Raw genomic sequence first — 12,968 nt, forward strand, 5'->3', positions numbered from 1 at the left:
TGTCTGCTCAGCTGAGTTATGTCAAGAGGTGACCAGTCCAAAATCACTCAGTGAATTCCAGTGGCTGAGGTTGGACTTGAACCCTGATTCCCCCAGTCCAACAGTTAATTACTTACTACGTCATACTAGAGAGCTAACTAGACACCTTCAAGAAGCCTATAAGGATGCTGGTGTCGTTCTTCAGTCCCTGGCATTCATAGTACACAGTCTGTGAACATTTTGTTTAATTATCGGGAGTAACAATAGGTAGAAGTCTCATCATGAATATGCTTTATTGTTTGGAAAATCATCAAAGTATGTAGCCATTGCTACATATATATTAAACAAAGGCCCCTTTTAAGTACTCTCTAGATGGAACCTCCAAATGCCAATCCCAGTTGTTTTCTTGAGATCACTATAGAACAATTTTTTCTTCTCCTTATGGAGGTTTTTTTATTTTTTATTGCTTTGTCCGGCCTATAGCCCTAAGATTTCCTAGTGGTCTCCCATCCCAGTATTAATGGAACTCAACTCTGTTTAATTTTGCAAGATCAGCCAGCATATTCAGTGACAAGAAACAATTACTTTATTCTCTCTTGATTCATCTGACACTTCTAGTTCTAGGACCATGAGCAGAAAGGGAAGCCTCTAACCTGGGTGCGATTCTATCCATCTCAACTATGTGCCTTTCTACAAATGCTCCCCCCCCTTTTAACTAAGCTAAGCGGGCTCAGCACTGAAACATTACCTTGAAGGAGAAAATACTCAAATTGGTCACACAGTGTATTTTAAAAGTAAGGCAGGTGAAAGAATAGCGTCGGAATAAAGGTGTGCTTGGGATTTTCTCTGGTCCGTTTACGGACTTTTAAATGCATGCAGCGTTTCTCCTTTGTATCCTTTCTTTCCAGCCTCTTTATTGCACTCTGTAGCCTTTTTGGGGGGGGAGGGAGGATGCAAATACCTTGGAGGCAGGCGCCTACCTCTGCGACTGTGGAAGCTGCACCCTGCAAGTAGTCACTTCCTCGCAGATTTCAGGGATCTGAGTTTAGAAGAGTCAAGCTCTTGATGACACGCCGGGCCTGATCCTTCCGTGGGGACCCTAAATAATCCCCATCTTTAGGGAGTGGGAGGGGGGAGACTCCTAACACCATCAGCAGTCACGTTTGAGCATAGAACCCCTAGGTATTTGCTCTAAGTCAAGTTGGAACATTGGGCAAGGACAGCGCAAGCACTTCGCTTCTGCTTCTCTCTCTCTCTCCCCCCGTATACTAATCAGCGTCGGGTTACAGGAGCCCGGGGAACTGACAACTGGCAGAAACTGGCAGCTCGGCTTCCCCTATCAGCGCGGAGAGCCCGCGCAGTCTCCCAATTCATTGGGTCAAGGGAGACCTTTGCGCCCACCTCCTTCAAAGCATCACCACGTGGTCCTCCCTTAGCAACGCGAAGACCTGCGTTGATGCAGGAGGCTGGAGGGGGGTGGGTGGGTGGGGGCGAGGTGAGGTGCGGGTTCCCCCCCCCTCCAGGGCATCAGTTGGGTGCGGGCTCTGGCTGGCGCCGGGCGAGGCGAAGCAGCGCAGCCTCCAGGTGCTGAGAATGAAGGTTCTCTTTTAAAAAAGCATCCAGCTTGTTAGCGCCCCAAAGCTGCCCTTTGGGTTTCCAGTGCATCCTCCCCACACCAAAAAGACCTATTCTGTAAGCATGAATCATCCCCATTCTGGGTAAGTGAGAAGCTTCCAAATACTTGGGTGAAGGTGGGTGGGATGAGATCAAAATCATCTCTTTGGATTGCTGTCAGCCTATCTTGTCTCCTGAGCTGCTGGGTTATGAATTCATTTTCCGAAAGGGGAAAAAAAAACCCACCCTTTTTTTCTGTCTGTGCCTCGGTGATCAGAAGCCTTTTCTCCCCAGTTACTGAAATGCCATTTCTTTACAAAGTGAACAGGCTGTGGATGACACAGGTCACTTCAACAGCTTGAGTTGTAGGTGCCCCCCCCCCCGCCCTCAATCCCACATTAAGGAGATGCTGTTTAGCGTATGATGTTTGGGACACCATAGGGTTTTCGACTAGGCTGAAGCTCATCCATCTTCTTCAGGCATAATGGAGTGGCAGGGAGCATGGAGAAATAATTTTAATTTGCAAAAATTGCATCTCAGAATGAAATGGTTACATTCTTTATTTTGCACAACCTGTTGGAATATAGATTTGGCAGCTCCTGCTAGTTCGTCAATGGAGTCTTTCAAGCAAGGAGAGAAAAAAAAATCTAATCTAAATCCCCTTGCTCTGATGAAGTTTTCGTTTGTTTAATGAACCATAGTAAGCATTTTTTAAAGAAAGTAGGTGAACAGCTCATGAGCTGGTCCTATTGCAAAACTTGTCCTGCTGTAGTTAATACAATCCCTTCTATTTCTTACCTTTCTGAAGGGGAAAAACAAAGAAAATTAAATTAATACAAAACCTAAAGGCAGCCAACTTAAATTATTGTAAGTTTTATGCATTAGAAAGTTAATAACCTTGATGTTGAATGTTCATAGTAACACTGAAAGTTTTCTAATTAATTCGTGAGGGATTGCAAAATCAAATTTTAAGGAAATATGAAGCAACTTTAATACATTCACAACTAACCAAGTGCTGATGGCTAGAAAGTCTGAATTTCATCATGAAAAAGTGTGTGTGTGTGTGTGTGTGTGTGTGTGCCCACCTCTCTGTCTTAGCAGTTAAATCAAATATGCCACTGAAAAATAATAGCACGATCCACATTGTGCACTAAATCAAAATTGCATTTATTTAGATTTATCAATCCCTAGTTTTCAAGCCATTTATATTGTAACACTAGATATGGATCAGTCATAAACAGCCATTCTCATGAAATGCATCAGTGCATGTATACACAAATATACAAAGGGAGAGTAAAACATTTGTGTTTTCATGAATGGAAAAAAAATTAGCATAGGATCCGTCATTTTTCTGTACAAGTCTTATCTCTTTCAGACTGCAGCAGAGCACCGATTTTTTTTTTTTAAAAAATACTCCCTCATATAAAAACTACATCCATGCAGAAAAATAATGCATCATAGAAGCAATTGTCAGGACTGATGCAGCAAGAAGCAATAATCGCAACAGGGCAAAATTGTCCTCCTATGTAATTATTACTAAACATAAATAATCCTTACATGCATATATCAGTCTTGCTCAATATGATGGATAGCCCCATGAATCTGGATTACAGTTCTCAATCAAAATGGCCATAAGCCACAGTGAATAGCAATGATAGAAATTGTAGTCCCAATACACTAAGCTGGGGAAGTGGAAGTGTACTCCTAGGTAGGTCTTTCTTTGCTGTTGACATTGCTGGGGATTGCTTGTTTTGACCTTGAAGGAGCATAGTGATCAAACCAATATTTTGCTGTTTGCTTCTGATATGATATGCTGCCACAAATCATTTATTAGGAATTAAGCTTTGTTACTAACTTCTCATATTATTGTATACAGTGAGAAAATAGTTGTTAGGAACTAATTCTAGCTTATTGTAGTCTGGATACTGATTGGCATTACTGCAGAGTTTGTTATCCAATTCTGTGTCTCACTTCTGTTGTTGGCTTCAAAGTTAGGCACATCCTTGAAAATATAGAAGAAACCATTACCCAGGAATATCAGGCCCCACAGATAAAGGAACCAGAGTAGGGAGTTTTCTGCCTCATAGATTCTGAATCCTGAAATCATTGGGCTGAATAAACAACTTGACCAGGGAGGGAAACCGTCCCTACACAAGGCTATAGGAAAGCTTCATTGATAAAGTGGACAGAGACAGGGAACTGAACAAAGAACGCTTTAAAGACCACGTTGGTAATGAACTTTTTTTCTCTGATTGGGTAAACTTTGTTTCTAACAAGGTAAAATGTATATAATACTCTGAGCTACTCTCGCAAGGGTATGACTATTCCTTACATGCATTTGGTCTGTATGTTTTGGATATACATAGTATTCACCCAGTCTTTTTACTTTGGGCATAAATAAAAAACGGTTACTTTTTGTATGCCTCATCTTGAGTCTCACTCCTTTGGCATCTCAGTGGCTTGGGGAAACTTCTGAGACCTTGCAACCTTGTAGGAGAGTTTCTGTAGGCTACCTTGGTTTTTCCTCTCATTATCGTGATTGCCTCCAGCCATTGTTTTCTCCATCTACTGGCCCTTTCCCCTTCTCAGATCATCCTGCTAGCATTTCTATTTCCTTCTTACTGCAATATCTCCTGACTGTAACCACAGCAATATTTGTTCAGTACCTTCTCATTAATTTCTCTGTGCCTCCTTTTCCTTGTTCCTTCTTCCTTCACACCTGTCTTCTAACTACGCTTCTACCAGTTCTTACCGTCATCCTATTTATAATTGCCAACTTTCTTTAATCACCAAATGTCTATGTTCTTGCCCTTTTAACTTCTCCATCTTCCAGGATCTTTTCCAGCCTACCTTGAAATTTAGTTCAGATTAACTAATTAGCACCTCTGTCACGTTGACTTTTTATTTTAGGCAGAGTAATAACTTCACAGAGGTTGCATTGCAAATACCCTGTCAGTTTTGTCTCTGGAAGATAATATATTCATCAACATCCTGGTGCCCTTTTTCTATGTTAGGAATTTCATATCTCAAAGAACTATTGAAAAAAACATTTGCAAATGGAACATGGACATTTCAAAAGCATTTTTTAAAAATAGGACATAAAGATTTCAAATTGTTGAGGGAAGGTATTTTTGATGTTTTTACTGCAAACAAAACTGATCCTAAACTCGTGAACCTGCTTTATGAATATAGGTAACCCTTGAGTTATGTTTAATAACTGGTCAAAGTTAGAATGGATTCTCCAAAACTCTTTATGACCCAGTTCTGAAGTTACAACATCCAGGCCTCCCTTACAGTTACATGATTGCATTTTGGGTGCTCTGACCTGGTGCTCATTTATGACTGTTTGCAGTACCCCATGATCACAGGACTGATGTTTTATGATATTTTTTTTTCCTCCCCAGAAACTGGCATTTAGTTCAGTTTTTTTCTTCCTACATGAAATGTTTTATTGACTGAACTACGTGCCATTTCAATTGTCAGTGATTCTGAGCAGCTTCCTTGGCCTTATGTTATAAGAAAAGATTAAAAACCATACTAATGTATCTTATTCACAATATCGCCATATTATTTCCTGATGCATATTTTTCTTCTATTTCATCCGTTATATCCAACTGATTCCTCTACCTTCTTATTCTGATAAATATTCATGGAAACTGATCAAACTTAGAAAACACAAAGAGAAAACTAAAAAAACAAACAAACCCCACAATTCAAATTAACGATAACCTTCATTCTAAAAATCTTTAATTATTAAAATCCTGGCTAAAAAGACGTGGCTTTTTCTAATCACTTCGTGGGAGCCAAACACCACGACTGGTTTCACTGAACCAAGCAAAACTGCCAGATCACAAGAATCCCAAAAGCTATCTATCTCAAATTAAGGACTCTGGGCAGCTACAGAAGGCTCCCGTACAAGTTATAAGAATTAGAAAACATAACAACAACAACAACAACAACAACAACAACAACAACAACAAAGACAGCACCTGCTGTCATTCAAAAACCAGCCTATAGAAACAAAGCTCTTTTGCATTTTATTTTTCTTTATGCCTCATGGCGGGTACATTCTTGCCCCCCGATTTTGCATATGTTGGCCTGTTTCCATCTGCTCTTTAGTTTTGCAGTGGTCATATTTGTTTTTCACTAACTGTGCGAGAACTAAACACACCCAGCTTTGAGTGCATTCCATTACCCAGAAGCAACACAAGGGAGGACCTTTTAATTCATATCACAAAGACCAGTCTTTTGCTAACAGAGGCACCTCCAAAGAGACCTGTCCTGTAGATCTTAAGAAGGTTGTAATGAGAGAGGCTGGCCTTAAACCCTTTAAAACAAATGCAATAGCAAGATTTTTAATTCTATCCTGTTAGCAATCAACACCATATAATTTTTGTGGCTTTCACCTACTTCCCTCATTTTTAACCCATTGCTATTTCTGGACAGGTTTTTTTCTCTCTCTACATGAAATATTTTATTTACTATTCTTACATGCCATTTCATTTGTCAACGATTTTGAGCAGCTTCCTTGGCCTATGTCATAAAATAAGATTAAAAATTGTACTCTTGTATTTTACTCATAATTTTAGGCCAGGAACAATAGACATAGTTTAAAATGCATAACAAAAGAAAAAATGATTCATGATCTGGGTTTTTCAAGAAGAAGGATAATGGCTGAAAAGGGAGGTATTAACTGAAGCTTTTCAAGAATAGCCTAACCCAGGAGTGTCTAACTCAAGGGGCTGGATCCGGCCGGCAGGGTGCTTAGATATGACCCATGGGGCCACTCTAAAAACAGTAAAGGACTGGCCAGCGGTGCCTCTGCCAGCGAAAACAGAGCTCGGGGAGGGGGGAATGCTGCAGGAGACTGTCGCAGCTGAAAATGGAGCTCTGGAGACTGTTTTCACTGGCACAACGTTTGGGCCACCACAGATATCCCCGGCATGAGTGATGTCAAGTTGGCCACACCCACCCCGACCACCCTGACCCCCAATGACATCGAGTTTGACACCCCGGCCTAACCTAACGGCATAGTTTTGCAAGCCATTGACTTCTTTTTTTATACCAATCAGCTGCTGGTAAAACTATTTTTTTTATCAAAAAGAAAAATCAATAGATATAAGTGTATTATCACCTAAGATCAGACATTTGCTAGCTCATGGGATTTTTCAAAATGTCTCTTTCAATAGTAACTTTTGATTTTGATTTTTCTCTTTTAGTCCTAATATATGTAAGCATATTTAGTTGCTTACAATGTGAAAGATTCAGGGTCAGAAGTGTACCTGCTAAATGTCCTTGAAAGATTTGTTTAGGTGTTTAATTTTGTAACTGAAAAAAATAGTAGAAAAGAGCCATTTGTAATTAATATAGGGTCCGTAATCGACTATGGTTACAATAAATATGGGAGTGTTGGAATTTGGAACTCAAACAGCGGAAGACACGTCAATACAGATACCATACTTGAGAGGAGTGTAGTTTAATCAGCACACTGCACAAGCACATGAGTAGACTGATGGACACTAAGAAATTTTAGAGATCTATATGTGTCTACCTTAGGGTCATGTACTTTGGATGTTTAGTTTTGTCAGGTGACTTCTATGGAGTTCTGCGACCCTTTTTCAAACACTGGTTGTAACACTTCATGCCACCTTTTAGAATTGAAGACTGTGTAAGTTAATTAGTCTCAGTGCCCACCCTTTTCCAAAGAAAGAAAAAAGTATCCTACAGATGACTAATATTTCTCTTGCCTCCACTGAGTCATGTTGTCCATGCAGTCACTTGGTACATATCCTAAAGAAGAGTGTTTTCTAGCTACACTGAGACAATGTTGAGTAGCTAAGGTGAGTTTATGTGTTTTTAATCAGGGCAACCTGGTCTACCCAATTATGGGACAGAGCATACTGTTTCTACTTTAAATGTATAAAGTGTATAAAATAATAAATTTAACACAAAAACAAGGCGAGTTTATATTTTTAAAATACATGTTTAAAAGCCTTCTCTTGTTAGTTGCCCCAAAATATAAAGCCACACTTATACTTTGGGGAATTATTCATAATACACATACCTGAATTATCTAACACGCTGAATGGCAGAAAGCTCATAGCCAGAAAATGGTAGGATTTCTTCCCATAGAGCAGGGGTATCAAACTCTATTTCATTTGAGGGCTGCATCAGGGTTGTGTTTGACCTCGTAGGGCCAGGGTGGGCATGCCAGCTTGACGTTACTTGTGTCGGGGGTACCTGTGGTGACCTGAACGTTCTGCCAATGAAAATGGGCTCCCGAGCTCCATTTTCAATTGTGATGAGCTGCTGAAACCCTCTGCCAGAGAAAATGGTGCTTGGGAGGGTGGCCTTCCCGAGCTTCATTTTTACTGACAGAAGGACCACGGGACAGTCCTTTGCTGTTTCCAGAACAGCACCATGGACCACATCTAAGGACCCCATTGACCGGATTGGCCCCCGGGCCTTGAGTTTGACACCCCTGCCATAGAGGATAGATAAACTCTGGAATTCACTAATATTTGATGAAGTGATGGGTATCACTTCTGACAGCTTTTGATTGTGTAGATAGATTGATTGAAGGATGAAACTATGGCTCCTAATCATATTGATGTCAAACTGCCTTCAGAGTCAAACAGCCTGGCCTTGAACCATAATGATTAAGAAGACCATTTTTCCCCTTTGGTAGGCAGATTGAATTGAAAGGGGCTTTTGACTTGGACTAGCATGTTCCTTCATAGTACATTTCTTCACATGTTCCCTCGACTCAGATGTTTTCATTCACTTATATCTTCAGGTATGATCAGTAAGTTTGTGGTAACAAGTAGTGTTCCATTTGTGGTCAGGAATAGGTAACTAGGAAGAGGGTTACTGCCTTCTGTTCTTTCCAGCAGTGTCAACATTATACCTGTACAATAATTTGCTATTAGCATTTATAAAAGAAAGCCTAGCCTAGGTTTTCAATAATTTGTACATGTTTGAGTGAATGGTATACAATTCATTACGTTGGTGGAAACTATATCTAGGCAGGCAGCAAGTGATGTCATACTATCTGCCATTGTATTGGAATTCCTGAATGGCAGAAAAGCTAATTTGGTTTGAGGAGTTAAGCTCTCCTATGAACTGTGCTACCTCACTACTTTATTTTTGAAAAAAAGGGGCTGAATGCCAGGTCTGATTAGATCACCAAAGCTGATTAGATCCACCAAAGCTAGAAGTCTTGTGTTGCAGATGAGTTAGGTCAGTAGATCTTTGTACATGTCCGGTTTTTCTCTTGGATTTTATTGACATTTTGGTGATCTTGAAAAGACAGCGAAGTATTAACTCTGATGGCTTCTAGGGGGAAAAATAATTTTTAGGTGGCTTCAAAGAACCAAAACCAAACTGTCAATGCCTGTTTTTCCATGATTAATTTAAAAATGAAACACTTCTGTGGAGAGGAGGAGATGTGCAAATATGTTGAGCAGCTGGCTCACAGGAGTACTGTAAATGGCTAGTTTGTTTTTCATAATCCTGAAGAATCTGCAGCCTCAGATTACCTTGGTATCATCTTCACAATCTTTTTTATTTTTTATTTTCCATATCTCCATTCAGTTTGTACTCGCAGTATGTCAACAGCCAGGATTATTTTCATTTTCTTTCATGCTCAAAGATAACTTATGGTCTTCACCAACCATAAGGCCACTGACTCCTGTGCCCTCATTTTTCTGAAGTGCATTATTACTTTCCAGTATAAATATCCAGGACCTGACCTTGCTTCTCCCTAAGAATCAAACATGAACTAGATTGTGGTTAGACAGCAATAATATCCGTCTTTTACTTAGTTTCCAAGACTGTTCCTCATTATGCTTTCAGAGCAGCATTACTGCTCTGCTGTAATGTCTAGTTTAAACTCCCAGAATTCCCGGTTTAGTTTAGCAAAGCTGCCTTTACCAAAATCTTTTTCCACAAATCCATAACATATCCTTTGGCTCTCTGATACTCCTCCTTTTAACTCTATACAGGTTGTTCACTCTCTGAATGTGAACTGCTGCTCAATGGTAACAATCAAACAAGAAATTTAGGGGATTATAAGAACTATTTTCATGGTGCCTTTTTAGAAGATACGTATCTTCTAAAAAAAACCCAAAGCAAAACAGTTTTCTATTTCAGCAACACTTCCTTCCTGTCTTTCTTTGACACACACTAATGTCTCCATTTTCCTCTTTCTCTAAAACTCTGAATTAGGACGATTAAGACTACAGGAGTTAGTACACCAAAGAAGCAATTTTTGTGTTTTGTAACTAGTCTTTTCAATGCAAAGAATGAAACCTTGAGTGCTTGTTTGTCTTATTCTTTCCTTTTTTAGAGTAGCTAATGTGGAATCACAGTGGATAAATCTCCTGTATTTTAACGTTAGGTAGGCCATGAAATACTGAGAAGGAAGTAAGTAAAAGAATATTGGGTGAAGTATTCCACCGCCCCCTCCCAAATTCATGCAGAACACCAGAGCCAGCAAAGCACACTAAATCAATATTTGGTATAATTACTGTAATCTGGCAGTTTCAGATGCAAATGCAAACAACAGGATAAAGAAAGTAACATAAAACAGTTGCTATAGCACCCGTGTTTAATCACCAGGCATAACACAGCAAACTAAATTATGTGTTTAAAGTTTAATTTATCTTGTGTAGGCTACCTGTGGGATTATTGTGAAACCATAAATAAACTTCCTGTAATTCTTTTGCCTTTGTCAATGTTTTTATAAAGGGAATAGTTTATTCTTTTTTTTTTTTGCCTCTCACCATCAGAGTGCTTTTTGTTTATTAAAACTAAATATCCTGATAGGATGTAATCTAGTTTCAAAGGCATAGGATTAATGCAGAATAATAGAGCAGAAAAAAATGATGACTCAGTCTATTGAGGAGTTTGTCATACTATTATGATGTGCTAGTATCTTCTTGGTTGCCTTGATCTCTAAAAGAGGTACTTCTTTAATCTCCCCCCCCCTCCCGCCCCTTTATCATTGTGGAGCACAGAAAACAGGAATATATGGTAAATACATGGTTTTAAATGTGCTACATATGGACATAAGAGAGTTTACACTCAGTCATTGTAGCTGTTTTAAATATTAGCTATAAATTATTGCTACTACTGTAACTATTCCCCACCCTCCACACACACAAAATTTACAGCTAACAGGCTAAGCTGGAAATAACTAATAGCCAATGCAGGAGTATTTATAGCCTCACCAAATTATATAGGACCTTTCCTAGCCTAACCCCTATTAGACAGAAGAGACTTTGATTCTCGTATTTTCTATCCAGCACATTGGTAAATTATAGATGGCTGAACGTATACTTCAGTTTAGCTGGGTTCTAGGCTTGGGCAGAGCCACTCGTAATTCGGGGGGGAGGGGGGAGATTTCAACATCTATGCTATTGTGGATCCCTTAACTTTCTATTATTATATTTTTTAAAAACCCTCTATTCTCATATTCTGCTGCTATGTTCATTTCAGATTCCTTGCAAATTACAACAGCTTAACAGACAAGCATCTTGCAGGCTATTTCAGCAACACCAGGATAAGACGCCATCTGCGGAGGTCAGGACTGGTAGGTATGCAAATACTTCTTCGTTTCTCTAGATTTATCTTGCCAGCTTTCTTTTAAGGAGTTTAAGAAGACAGACAAGATTCCCTCCACTCTTACACCTTGCGAAATTGGTTAGACTAAGAGAAAATGAGTGGCTCTGCATTATCCAAAGGGCTAGCCGTATAATCATTTGAACTAAAGTCCTTTGTCCAAAACTATAATTCGGCCATGACCGAAGATTGTTCCTATTTTCCTCGCCTCTTCTCTTAAATTTATTAAAATACACTTGTTATTTTAATCAAATCTAGCCAAAACAGACCTGAGGCCTTGCCTGCATTGAAAATGCATGCCAATGCACTTTTATTACAGTTGTCATAAATCATTGTGACAGCACCCAAAGTTACCAATTAAGGTGACAGCATAATATAGTAACCAATATATATGAAGCCTGTAGCCCTAAGTTCATTTTTTAAGGAGTGTCCAACTGAATTTTGTGGGACTTACTTCTGAGTAAGCATCCATAAGATTGTGCTGTATGGAAATTCTCACATATTTTCACCAAGGTAAGAATATGTACCTTTGTATATATGTATGTATACTATTTACCTGAGCTGTAAGATGAGTCACCATAGTGTTATCTGAGATAGCGGGAACTTGAAAAGGCCTAAGAAAGAGCTGAGGTGGGCAAATAACTCTTCAACTGATTGTTTGCAAGGTTATTTTAATTGGAGTTAAATTCTGAGTAACTTTGGAAGCAGAATAGAAACCTAGAGATTCTATCACTGGTATTGCTGTTACCCATTATTTCTATTAGAAGAATACAACTACAATAATTTCAGTATTCCTAAGAATAATCCCCACCTCTGAGAAAGCAGTCTGATGTCATATTGGGCTCTGATGTCACATTTAATTTTGGGGTACAGTCTGTTTCTCGCACAACAGCTTGTATCCATAGATGTCTGTTATAAGTCACATCATCAAATAACATCAAATTACAATGTGGACATCATGTCATTGTATGGATGACACTTTCATAATTTTCATCATTTACATCATGTCATGAAATGTGATACAAGTATATAAGTCACAGTTATACCAAAATATACATGTGTCATCATGTCCCTGCTCTGTCCCTTATTCCTGTGATGGAAAGAAGTAACAATCACCTGGAAATCTCATCTGACCAAAAACAGTCTAACCTGCCTCTGCCCATCTTTAAAACACACATACTGTCATTGGCAGGTGCTGTCTTTGTGTCAAAATGGAGGATAAGTGAGTCTATTGAAAAACAGAGATGTTAGATCCAAATATTTCAACTGTCGTTATGTAGTTATGTAGTTATGTACTATGGAACAGGAACAACTAATAGAAATGATGTTTACTCCAGTATTATATATTTGCTTTTGCTTTATTTATTTAATAAAACAGAACACAGAGAAAAGACCGAGAAAACTTTCAATAAAACAAAAGTAAAAACAATGCAAGATAAATTGTGTTTATAAGAGTTTCTCATACATACATATAAAATTCTTTATGTAACCGTTTCAATAGAATTGTTTTACAATTCTTTGTAATCGTCCATGTGTAATCTATGACTATAGGCAATTCATTCATAGGGTGAAAGTAACATCAGCTTCAATCGACTGAATAATTGGGGCTATAAATTTATCTTTCTAATGTTGAAGAACTAAACTCTTGGCATTAATAAGGGCACAGAGAATCCATTTCTGCTGTCCAGCTGTCAATTCCCATGTTGCAAATATGCAGTTCAAAAGAACATATACATACAAAAACATTAAACTGC

General features: G+C 38.9%; 1 protein-coding gene across 1 annotated transcript in view; it reads left to right on the forward strand.

The window, feature by feature from the left end:
* Positions 1 to 1,506: 1,506 nt before the first annotated feature.
* The window catches only part of ERICH3 (glutamate rich 3), an 86,429-nt gene continuing 74,967 nt past the window's right edge, over positions 1,507 to 12,968 (forward strand). The window contains exons 1-2 of the mRNA XM_081949159.1: positions 1,507 to 1,697; positions 11,092 to 11,185. Coding sequence (XP_081805285.1) covers positions 1,678 to 1,697; positions 11,092 to 11,185 — 114 coding nt within the window. The 5' untranslated portion in view covers positions 1,507 to 1,677. The remainder of the gene's footprint in view (positions 1,698 to 11,091; positions 11,186 to 12,968) is intronic.

The sequence above is a fragment of the Natrix helvetica genome (genome assembly GCF_964273705.1).
Source record: "Natrix helvetica genome assembly, chromosome: 3".
NCBI classification, from domain to species: domain Eukaryota; kingdom Metazoa; phylum Chordata; class Lepidosauria; order Squamata; family Natricidae; genus Natrix; species Natrix helvetica.